The sequence below is a fragment of the Malus sylvestris genome, chromosome 17, assembly GCF_916048215.2.
Source record: "Malus sylvestris chromosome 17, drMalSylv7.2, whole genome shotgun sequence".
Taxonomy (NCBI): domain Eukaryota; kingdom Viridiplantae; phylum Streptophyta; class Magnoliopsida; order Rosales; family Rosaceae; genus Malus; species Malus sylvestris.
In genome coordinates this window covers 15,605,166-15,618,339 of record NC_062276.1, presented here as the reverse complement: position 1 = coordinate 15,618,339, position 13,174 = coordinate 15,605,166, and the positions used below count along the sequence as shown (strand labels likewise).

The window sequence follows — 13,174 nt, the reverse complement described above, 5'->3', positions numbered from 1 at the left end:
CTGAGAATAAATCTTAGTTTCTATGTGTGTTGAATATTGGATCAGACTAATTTAGCTCAGCTATATGATTGATTGAGAATATATGGTTTCAAATATCTAAATTTCTTCATTATCTGAGTTAGTAAGGATATTATGAACTAATAGTAGAAATCTTGTTAGATGTAATCATATACTAGGAAATTCAGTGCTACCCAATGGATTTAATTCAAGATACTACTTCCTCCTTAGCTATTTTTTTTTGGTGGTTCGTAATTATGTTGAATATAAACTTGGACAAATGTGTATGAGTTGATCTCTTTAATAGTCACCCCCAAAGTTGCATGTTTGTTGTACGAAAAATGTAAATTTCATAAACTTCCTTTGCTAATCATTATATTTTAAATGATTTTCTTTTGATAGTATACAAGCTGATTCTACTAAAACTATACAAACTGGTCTCATTAAAAAGTATAAAAACTGATTATACATATATTTGGAATTGGTTCTGCAAAATGATCGATGATGGATTGGATTAATGGCAAGTATGTAGTTTGTTGAAAGTATAAAAAGCTGATTTTACTAAAACTATGCAAACTGATTCTACTAAAAAAAAAATACAAAATTGATTTCTACATATATTTGAAACTAATTATGCACAAATAGTCGAGAAGGTGCTGGACTGATGACTTGTATGTAGTTTTGTTAAAAAGTATACAAATTGATTATACTAAACTATACGAACTGGTTCTATTAAAAATATATACAAAAGTGATTATGCATATATGTGGAACTGATTCTGCAAAAATGGTCGATGATGGGTTGGACTAATGGCATGTATGTAGTTTTGTTGAAAAGTATAGAAACTGATTTTACTAAAACGATACAAAAGTGATTCTACATATGTTTGAAATTGATTTTGCAAAAATGGTCAAATAGGAGTTGGATAATAGTATGTAGTTTAGTTGAAAGTATACAAACTGAATCTACTAAAACTATGCAAAATGGTTCGACTAAAAATATACAAAAATGATTCTTCTTATATTTGAAACTGATTCTGCAATGGTTGGCGATGGTTTGAAAAGATGACATTTATGTAGTTTTGTTGAAAGTATACAAATTGATTTTACTAAAATTATAAAAAACTAATTTTACACTGATTATGCAAAGATGGTCAATGAGGGGTTGGACTGAAGACATGTATGTAGTTTTGTTGAAAGTATACAAACTGATTTTATTAAAACTATATGAACTGGTTATACTAAAAAAGTATACAAAGCTGATTTTACATTTATTTGAAGCTGTTTCTGCAAAAATGATCGAGGAGGGGTTGGACTGATGACATGTATGTAGTTTTGTTGATACAAACTGATGCTACTAAAACTATACAAATTGGTTATACTAAAAAATATTCAAAAATCATTCTACATATATTTAAAACTGATTCTGCAAAAATGATCGAGGAGTGGTTGGACTGATGGCATGTATGTAGTTTTGTTGATACAAACTGATTCTACAAAAGCTATACAAATAAGTTCTAAAAAAATATATAAAATTGAATGTACATATATTTGAAACTGATTCTGCAAAAGTGGTCGAAGAGGGGTTTGACTTATGGCATTTATGAAAGTTGTTGAATGTATACAAACTGATTCTACTGAACTAAACAAACTAGTTTTACTAAAAAATATGCAAAATTGATTCTACATATGTTTGAAATATTTTTGCAAAAATGGTTGAGGATGGGTTGAACTGCTGACATGTATGTAGTTTTGTTAACAGTGTACAAACTAACTCTATTAAAACTATTTAAATTGGTTCTACTAAACAAATATATAAAACTCATTATGCGTATGTTTGAAATTGATTTTGCAAAAATGATCGAGGACGGGTTGGACTGACGCCATTTATGTAGTTTTGTTGAAAGTGTATAAACAGATTCTACTAAAACTATACAAACTAGTTCTACAAAAAATATATACGAACTTGATTCTACATGTGTTTGAAACTAATTCTGTTAAAATGGTCAAGGAGGAGTTGGACTGATGGCATATATGTAGTTTTGTTGAAAGTACACAAACTGATTCTACTAAAACTTTACAAATGGTCCTACTAAAAAAATTTGATCCTACATATATTTGAAGCTGATTTTACAAAAATGATCGAGGATGAGTTGGATTGATGACATGTATGTAGTTTTATTGAAAGTATACATAATGATTGTACTAAAACTTTACGGACAGGTTCTACTAAATATACAAAACTGATTATATATATATATATATATATGTATGTATATATCAAATTGATTTGCAAAAATAATCGAGGATGAGTTGGACTGATGATATATATGTAGTTTGTTGAAAGTATACAAAATGATTACACTCGTTTCACTAAAAAAAATATACAAAACAGATTCTACAAAAATGATTGAGGAGGGTTGGATTGATTCTAATAGTAAATGATACAAACTGATTCTACATATAGTTTCGAAAGTAATGCTACACAAACAGTTGAGAAGTAGTTGAGCTAATAACACACATTAATTTCATTATGTTGTGTGTGTTGGCCTCTGTTAACAAAAAGAACTATTTAGGGTAAGGCTGGTATTTTAAAAAAAAATTGTTCCATGTTTATTGGGATAGGCTTTTGTCGTTTTTGTGTTTTTGTCTCTCCTTAAAATGTCTAAAAACTAATGGAGTTTCTTGAAATATATTATATGTTTTTGTTTCTATATATGTAAGGCTCCCTTAAACATAAACCAATCTTCAAATATTCAAAAATAAAAAATGCAACAAAAAAGATGAAAGAAATTAGAAGATTTTAATTATCCTTAATATTTAGAAAAATGTAAAATGAGTATAAAAAAATAAAAGTGAAAAAAAGATAATATTGGACTTAATAATATGTTGATTTTTTGGAGACAGCATTTCTAACTAGAGAAAGCATTTCTAACTAGTTTCATCAACTAATTAATTCCCATTACACCAAGATGATACAAGATGTCATCCCCCAACTCCTACAACACAACCCCATTTCCTGATCGAAAACAAATGGGAGCAAAGAATAATGACACAAAACAAAAGTAACAAATTAGTTCTTCATTTCTTTAATTTCAGATCTCTCGCTGCATATGCATGCTTCAACTTTTGGGAATGGTTCATTCCGAATGAAGCTAGCTGAAACCTAGTACCCCTGCATATTATATCATCTAATTTACACATTGGTATTCCCAAGTCCCAACCAGCCAGTGGTACTTGGAATGAAGAAGCACTTATCATTTCTCAAATCACACCACTTGTGAAGTGTAATCATCTCCTTCACTAGAAACACTTGATCGGTAATCTGCATCGCTTTCTCCCTCATACAATTCTTCAATCTTCTCAACAACTTCATTCAAATCCAGCCTTCTCTCCACATCCTCCTCACAACAACTCACTCCAATCTTTAACAGCTTTAGCAGTTCTCCTCTACTGTTCCCAACTCTCCCCATTTCTACATCAAACACTTCACTCGTCCTCTTTTCCTTGATCATTCCGTTGACCCAATTCACTAAATCCGCCTTACTATCGTAACTTTGCTTGAGGTAGTTCTCCGGGAACTTTCCCGTTAACACCTCCAAGATGATTATTCCAAAGCACCATACATCAGTCTTCTTTGTTATACGCCGGTGCTGGGCATATTCGGGTGACTTGTAGGCCATCATCAAGTGTTGAGCTTGCTCCATGTTGATCACGGGGAGTAGAGCATAGTCGTTCAATAGGGGCTCAAAATTTTCGTCTAGAAGCACATTAGAGGATTTCAGATGACCATGGGGTACAACCAAGCTAGGGAGTGTGCTGTAGAGGTATGTCAATCCTCTTGATATGCCTTTGATTATTCTCAAACGTGTTGGCCAATCAAGCACAGGCATATCTGAATTATGATTGCCTGTAAAAACAAAAATTTCCCACCATGAAGTTATTTCACTATGAACTAATAAATCAACTCGTACTATATATATTCAACGATCACCATCCCAGTCAGGTATGTGGATGCCACCGGATCTTATGAGAAACATCATAAAAAATGTTAGTCAGTAAATATGGTAGGCGGATCATAATAGTACTCATCCAAGCATGCACATAATTAAGGAAAGCTAATTTTAAGCTAATTTGTGACACAAGGGAAAAAACTCACCGTGAAGATGAGAAGCCAAGCTACCTTTCTCTACAAAGTCAGAAACCAAGAGCTTCTCTTCCCTTCTATAATAATAGGCTACCAAGGGCAATAAGTTTTCGTGTGTCAATCTTCCAAGCCTTCTCATGTGCTCATGGAACTCCTCTCTACCCACATTGTTCATCTGCTTATACCTCTTGACCACCACAGCATCAGTCATGATCAAAGCCTTGTAGGAAGCCCCAAATGTCCCGCTCCCCAAGATTTCAGCTGAGGCCCTAAGAAGGTCATGCAAATCAAACCTCTGCCTGTCTTCCCTCACGAATGACAACTTTCCCTGGTCCGCCCTCTTTGGATGTGGGTTAGTTTCTACTGATTTAACATCCATTTGGCTGCTCCCTGCAGCTGCCGTATACTTGGAAGACTCGTCCAATGATTCAGTCCCGTCTAATTCTGATCGTTGCTTTCTGTTGTTGAGGAACATGAAAATCACAGCAATGAGGGCCAGTAGGAGTAATAGACTCACCACAATTAGGGCTACTTTTAGACCTGACGGCTTCTTAGACGTGCCACATGAGTCCCCTGTGCATTTAGGCGGTGGGGCAGGAGTCGTAGGAGGAGCAGCAGGTGGAGAAGGAGGAGGAGAATGGGGGTTGCATGCTCCCTGAAAAGGCGGACCACATAGCTTTCCATTACCTGCATTTTGGTTAAAATTAGATCCAAGTTAATAAATGGTGATGCTTTAAATGAAAGGAAAACTAATGAAAAGGGCTTGAAAACTTTGAGTTTTAATGATAAGGACAAAATAAAGGGTAAAGTGAATAGTACCAGGTTTGACTTTTTAGTGTAAAAATGTGGTTTTTCGTTAAAGTGAACAGTACCGTGGGCTTTTCGTTAAAACTCCCTTAAATGAAAGATGATGATCGTAATGGGAAAACTTTGATGATCACATCCACTACGATTTCACTTTGAATTCAAAATTAATGTCATCTACATTTCAGTTTCAATTCAAAATTAATCAGTCAAATTTATATAGCAACAAATCTAACGTATGAACAATAATAAGTAATCACCTGCAAAGTTACTTGGATCCATCTTTTTTAGGCTTTGTGGAACTGGACCCTCCAATTCATTTTGAGATACATTCAACCTTTTCAAATCCTTCTGCATAAAATCAGGTATTTGGCCACTAAACTTGTTCCCCTCAAGTCCCACGTCGAAAACCCTAGGCAAAGTGGTAAGGGAAGAAGGAATTTTGCCTGAAAACGCATTGTTTGCTAGATACAATTTCCTCAACAAGTGCATACCTTCAAATTCATCGTCTGGAATCTCACCAGAGAAATGATTGTAAGACAAATACAAAGACCTCAACTTTTTAAATTTCTTAAGGTCCGGTAATGGACCATCCAACATGTTGTTCATGAAACTTAGGGTTTTCAAATAAGGCAACTGAGCGAGAGGCTCCAAATCCAGCTTTCCCTGTAAACCTAAGTTTTCGAGCTGTAAACCCCTGACATTCCCATTAAAGCAAAGCACACCAACCCAATTTGCCGTGTTACCATTACACGGGTTTTTCTTAGGATCCCAATTGCTAAGAACCTCGGTTTTGCTTCCCAATTGCAACGTTTTCTTGAACTTCAAAAGGGCATCGGTGGTCGAATCCATTGGTGAACCAAACGGTAACATGACCATGCATGACAGATAAGCAACAAAGAGGGTAATAAAGGATGCTGGGGTTGGTGCGCGCATAAGCTTAGCCATAGCCATATGCGCGCCCATTACCATGCAATGTTGTTGTAGTACAAACGTAAAGGGTTCGCCAGCTTAATTAATCAGAAATTGAACTGGTTTCTAATTAATTGCAAAAACTAAATCCCCTTCCCCCCTCTCTATCTCTGAGTTTTTAGTTTTGTTATTGATGCTTATTGGGAATGGGAATAAGAGGAAGTGCAAAAGTGTGGGCGTGAAGGGGCCCAAAACCAGAGAAGAGGAAGAGGTGGAGAGGATGATATTGGAAGAAATTTAGGAAACCATGGCCTGTGAAATTGACAAGGTCTAATTAGTGTGGCATGACAGCGCAATTGGGCTGTTTCTGTGTGTTAGATAGAGGTTTAATTTTAGGCAGGAGAGATCTAAGGTCGACCTTTCAATTGGAAATGTTGTTTTGCTATATTTTGTGAGCAATGTATGTTGTTGTGCCAATTATAGGGTTGTGATGACTGATCGTGCTTTCCTTAAGTTTCAACAATGGTGAATTTAATCAGATATTTCATAACTTAATTAAAAGAGGAAATTAACCAAAAATTAATCAACATATTGGAATGTTTTCTGGATTTTTAGTTTTATGGTTCAAGATGGGTTTTAGATTCTTAGGTTTATATTATATATTATGTACTACATTAAGCAAGGGTTAACTTAGTTAGAAACCAGAAAAGTAAGTTGTGCATATGGTTTTGTAGCTGCTAACAAAAATTAAGTGTTCAAGCAAGATTTGTTTTCAGATTGACCCTAGTCTGGCACCTTCCTAAATGGAGTAAATTGCTTCTTTCAAACTTCGGAAAATCCTAATGCTAATCAAGGGTCGATATTTTGGTGAAATTGAAAAAATCAGAGAAATATATGGAAAGAGGGGATGAAGTCTAAACTTCATCTCATATCGAATAAACTCTTAAATTTAGGCTAAAATCGATCAGATTTTGTTGATATTTCCAACATATCAGTTAAGTATTGACAAACTATCATATGACATTCCGTAAAGTTTCATTTAAATTTTCACGTTTTTTAGCAAATTTCCATCGAAGGCAATATATATCGATATATCCATAAATATTTCCACAAATTTGCATATAGATATTCCCACGATACCGATATTTTAGACACTAATGTTGATGTATTAGTTATTTTTTTACCCTTATAGGAGCTAATATGTATATGTGTGTGTGTGTGTGTATATATATATATATAATATCCATAAATATTTCCACAAATTTGTATATAGATATTCCCATGGTACCGATATTTTAGACACTAATGTTGATGTGTTAGTTTTTATTTTTTATTTTTTACCCTTATTGGAGCTAATATGTATGTGTGTGTGTGTGCGCGCGCGGGCGTAGGGATACGATCAAGGGACATACATTTTGACAAATATTTTTACACTTCTTTTGAACCTTTAGATTACAAAGGTCCATATTCATTCATTAAATGACATAGATGCTTAAGTGGATTTTAACTAATATTAATGATAAAAATTAAAACTGAAAAAAAAATCTGGAAAATTAAAAATAAATTTTAAAAATGGAATAAACCCTAACTAGTTGTAATCATGAAAACAAACTACCTGCAGACTTTGAGCCAATAACAAAAACAATGAAATCTTTTCTTAATTTGCCGATGGCGTCTACCAAGCTTGGATGAGATTGTTGCCAAAAGTCTCCCTAATATCTACAGAAAAATCACCATTAGGTAAGCAAAACACAATCCTATATTCTTTATTATTGTTCACATATGTAGGGAGATTAATCAAGTTTTTGCAATTTTTTTTTTCGTTTTGTCAATTCATAAGTTTGATGATTTTTCTACCCTTTTGGTGCCCTTGTATCTTTGTTGGCCTGTGAATATGGTCAATCTGTTCCAATTCTTGAAGCAGTTCTAGGGTTTTCTTTAGAATTTATAACATCCAAAGATGGTATTGGTGTTGCTTTCTTCCTTAGTTTTGTCGAAGTGAAACAATTCACGACTTCTGTCTTATGCATCTCATAGATTACCAGAGGATCAAATCAAAGGTGCCAGTATTGGTGTTGCTTTCTTCCTTAGTTTTGGCTGCTTATTTTTATTTTATTTATTTATCTATAATTTTAAGTATTCAGAGGCCTTGGTATCTTGCTTCGTCCAAAAACCAATTCGACGAAATCATTGCTGAAATTTTTGAAGGTTCAAATTGACAGTTTGGGTGGATTTCTTTTCTACAGACTGAAGAGCTGGGTTGAACGTTGGGCTTTGGAAAATAACTTAATGCTCAACAAAGTTTCTCGGTAGGTTACATTGAAAATTTTTCTTGATATTTCTCTTCTTTTATGTTTATAATGATTGTTTAAGTAATTTAATCAGTACTCATTTAGTTTGTGTTTTTGGGGTTTAAGATGAAATTTCATGTTTTTGAAGTTGAGGCTCAATGTCCTAATAGTATATTGAATTCCTATAATGTGAGGATGAAAATTAACATAGTTGAAAAAAACGCTTTACGTGAAATCCTCTCACACCTTGAAAAAAAAAAACACTAACTGCTCACTAAACCCCCACACCCCCATCCCCCCTCCTGGTTGACATATATTCAATTTGGTTAAACATCAATGTGTTAACAATTGACGACACCTTCAATTTAGTTAAACAACTTTGGAGCCGTAGAACCTATTAGGAAATATTATACGGTATTATATGTAAATATCTTGTATTATATTTACCTGAATAGGTTTGAGTCAAATCCCACTAAATATGGCTCACTGTTCCCTAGCCTTTAATGTAGGGTTGAATAGTTGACTTGTGATGTATATATATTGTACAACAATGTAATAAACAAGGCATTCAATCTGCCATTCTCATAGCCTATTCAGTGTTCAGTCATCTCAACATGGTATACAGAGCATAGAGTTCTGGTGCCTGATTGCCCACGTTTTCAACTCTCATCTTATTTCCAAACATCATGTCAGACACACTTGCTCAACCATCACCACAAAAAAATGAAAATAATAGCATCGGCATGGATTCATCAAGTCCATACTACGTCCACCATTCAGATAAGGTGAAGTCCTAGCCTAGTTTCCGTCTCGTTAAGTGGTTTAACACTTCAACACTCAATGATTCAAAATCATCATAAGTCCATGTTGATGGACTATTTTTGTCAACCAACCATTATGTTCTAAACATAATTACAAACTTTCAAGAGTTGTTCAAGGCAACTCTCATTTCTTCATACAACAATTTGTAAGTGAAGAATCATGGCACATAAAGTGTCCATGCCATTGTGCTTTCTTCTTAAGTTCTTTGTTCTTTTAACAAAGAAACAAGCACTAATGTTTGCATTGACTAAGAGTTGTTCAAAGCAACTCTTATTTCTTCATACAACGATTTGTAAGTGAAGAATTATGACATTAAAAGTGTTGTCCTCCTTATGATAGACTTATCTAACATTTTCTTCCAATGGTACATTATCAATAGGAAGATTGTGAGGATGAGACTACTTAGGTACATTTACAAGCCATTAAAGACAATCTATGGTTTTGTAGTACCAAGTCCGGAAACTAAAGCTTTCGACTTTTATTTGTCAAGTTTTGGATAACGTTTGCAAATATATTGGTAAACAAATACATAACGAATATAAATTGATTGATTTTAAGCTATTTGATTCGGGTCTTTAAATCAAATAGCACCACCCACTATTTTTGGCAAATTCCATATCCCTCATTGGAATTCGAGAGTTTTTGGAGGAAACTCTTAGTAGGGTATGGGAGACTCACTACTACCAAGCCCACCTCACAATGATATGATGTTGGCTAGCATTAATAATAATGAGAGAGTACGCTTACTCATTCACAACAACCTCTTGTGATTACCCATCTTTTTGGCCTCTAGAAAACAATGCCTCACGATGATACGATGTTGGCACCATTTCTCTTAGTTAAGTTCTTTCCCACCATGCCGGTTTAGATACGGGTTCAAGTATGACCTCACGATGATACGATGTTGGCCACACTCGTTGCCTACCTTAACCTCATCAAATGTTTTAAATAAACTCCTCCTGAGTATAAGCATGCACTTTGCACTCCCCCATGATAGGGTGAAGGCGGTGTACAAGTCATAAACGATTGGAGCCTACCACGGTGGAAGGCCACGAAAAAGTGTTCAAAGCACTCTCACGCTTGTCAACTTAATAATGGTTTGGTTGAGGGTTTTAGGTCTCATCACATATAAACATACATTTTAATCTAATTAAAACAATTTTGGTCCTATTACAACTATTGGTCAATTTGATTGTTTTAGTTGTATATAATACTCCCACTATGCTTATAAAACGGTTTTTAAAGCAAGAGTATATGATACTACTAACATAAGGTTTGCATTCATTGATGGACTATATAGTTGCCTTAGGGCCTTAGGATGACTATGAACCTTTGTTTAGATTCAACACGAGCCTAGTGTTGAATCTCGGTCTAGGGATGGTGATTGATTTTAGTTACGCGTTTAATCACATTAAGGCGTGTTGTCTTAGGGGCGTTGGACCCTCTACTCAATTTTCATGCATATCAAATAATACAAGAAATGAGTACTTCAAAGTAAAGAAGTGATTATGCTCTTTTACAACAATTGATCAAAATAAATTACTTTAAAGTAAAGAAGAGCTTATGCTCTTTTACAACATTTGATCAAATCAAATTACAACCAAAATCTAATCTACACATTCCCATGGTTCAAACAAATTTGAAACGGCCTTTCACATAACTCAATTATCGTAGGCTTAGGTTCATAATCACCCTTTAATTAATTAACACTTTAACTAATTAAATTGAATGCAACATTTTCATTTGGTTTTTGTATCCATAAAATTGATTTAAATGGAGCTAAATGAAATGAAAATCCAATTCTCATTTAAAGAGACAAAACAATTTTGTTCTCAACCTAATTTGGGCCAATATGCAATTACCACAACATTTGGGCTATATTGCAAAAACATAAACTTTTGGGGTCACTTTGTAAAAACACAAAAGTCCACTACTTCATGTAATTACAACTAGAACCCAAAATTTAAACAATGCAAAAACTTCATTAAAGGAGCAAAACAATTTGTCCTTTAGCGTTTGTGGACCTAAACGTAAAAACGTAAACTTTTGGGCCAAAGTGCAAATACACAAAAGTATCAAAACTTTATGTAATTGCATAAAAGCCCCAAAAGTACTCCCATTGAGGGAGTGGCCGGTTTTGGAGAGGGAAAGGAGTGATGTGTGTGTTGATTTGTGAGTTTTGACATAAAGCATGCAAGTGGTGCAAGTAGTGTAAGTGGTGTGTGTGAAAGGGAATTAATCCTTACACACCCACCAATAATTCTACCACCTTTCTAAACAAATATCTAATACATTTAAACATTTGAAAATTCATAAAACATAAACTTTATGAAATAAATTAAAACTTTGAATCAAAACACCAAACTTTTTGTTCTTGGCAAAAATGTCAAGAACAATGAAGAACACTCATGAAAAACTCAAAAATTTCCATGAACATTTTTCACCCAAAAACATCCCAAAACCATTCAAACTTAAGGGAAATAACATATAACCAAACTAGGGTGCATAGGGGTTCCAAAAGTCACTTGAAAACACTTTTAACAAGTCAAACAAGAACCCAAAAATCCAGCCTTTGGATTTGGCCGAAAATTCCCAAAAACATGGCACCAAATTTTAGCTCCAATATTCATGCTCATATGAACTACATCTACAACATTTGAGATGGCAAATTTTCTAACAAAATTTACATTCAAAGAAACAAGAATAAAGCTTGTAACATATTACAACTTTTAAATCACAAACTATGAACTACAAAACCCAAAAGGATTCACCAACTACTAGACCTAGGCTCTGATACCACTTGAAGGAAGATTTGTGAAAAACATGTTCATTTAAGCAACATCTATAAGCATGCAATTAACAATTAAAGGCGGAATCATGCTTGCATGCACTTAAAAACAAAACATTAACCATGAAATTCAAAGCCTAGTAGATTGGTGAACCAAGACTCAACTCAAATCAAAGTGAGTTGAGAGAAATTTATACCTTTGTAGATTCCTCTTTGCATAAGCAAAGGCTAATCACCCAAGGAGAGGGCCTTCATTCCTTGCTTCTTAGATCTATGGATTGGATGGATGAAATGGTTCTCCAAGTTCTCAAACTAGAGAACCTCTAAGTCTCCACACCAAGGTTAGATTTAAGTAGAAATGAGTGACCTTGGAGGAGAAAGATTACTAGCTAATCCCTCCAAGGGGGCCGGCCTCTTTAGAGAGAAAGGAGAGCTTTGTGTTATCTCCAATTTCCTAAAAAGAAACCCTAAATAAATTTTGGCTATAAAGTCATATTTATACCTTAATTCATTGGAGTGGCAAACTTGTAAATAAGTCCAAAACCCACTCCATCTCTAAATGGCCGGCCTTAAGGGTTTCATTGGGCTTTTAAGGCCTTTGTGAATTATTAGTCATTAAGTTGTCATACAACTTAAGTCAATGGGCTTGACGTTCGAAGCCAATTGGGCCTTGAGGCCCATAACTAAACCCGTGGTCTTTAACGAACTTATTCGTTTGATTAATTAACATATTAATTAATCCTTGCTATAAATGATTAAACCATTTAATTATCCTTACTCAACCCGTGGTCTTTAACGAACTTATTCGTTTGATTAATTAACATATTAATTAATCCTTGCCATAAATAATTAAACCATTTAATTATCCTTACTCATCTCCTTTGTTTCTTCAATCTCCACCTTACACGGTGTACGATCCATTAGGTTCCTTTTAGCGAGGCAGTGGGCGATTAAAACCATTTGAAATCGATTGTGAATTGAAACTTACTTTCAATTCTCCCTTTAGTGATTATACACGTTTAGGGCTTCCACAAACCATGAGTGACACCTAGCAGCATATCATGGTTACCCAAGCTAATCAGAAGAAGTGGAGAACCTATTCATTTTAGGATTACAAATGCAATACGGTATTTCTCTAATACAATACTCTTGACCACATTGTTTGGTTTGATAGTTTATTCATGTCTACTATCCAATGTGATTCGTGTGCTTATATGATTACCTTGAATGTGATTTGGAACGACTTCCTAAATCTCATTCATACTCTGGCCAGAGATTCTTAATCATATCATAGAGTATTCTCCCTCAAACAGTTTGAAGGTTAGAGATCCCTTGTTGCGCATTCACTTGCCTCCATGGCTAAGTGGCTTAACCCCAACTATGTCGTGGACACCCTCCTTTTGGAGTGACTTTT

General features: G+C 34.4%; 1 protein-coding gene across 1 annotated transcript; it reads right to left on the bottom strand.

Annotated features, from left to right (window-relative positions):
- Positions 1–2,852: 2,852 nt before the first annotated feature.
- LOC126609937 (pollen receptor-like kinase 4) lies at positions 2,853–6,193 on the bottom strand. The gene is made up of 3 exons (XM_050277869.1): positions 5,208–6,193; positions 4,156–4,830; positions 2,853–3,906 (listed from the first exon to the last, which is right to left on the bottom strand). The coding sequence occupies exons 1-3, from the start codon at positions 5,917–5,919 to the stop codon at positions 3,266–3,268; spliced, it is 2,028 nt and encodes a 675-aa protein (XP_050133826.1). The 5' UTR covers positions 5,920–6,193; the 3' UTR covers positions 2,853–3,265.
- Between the last annotated feature and the right edge of the window lie 6,981 nt (positions 6,194–13,174).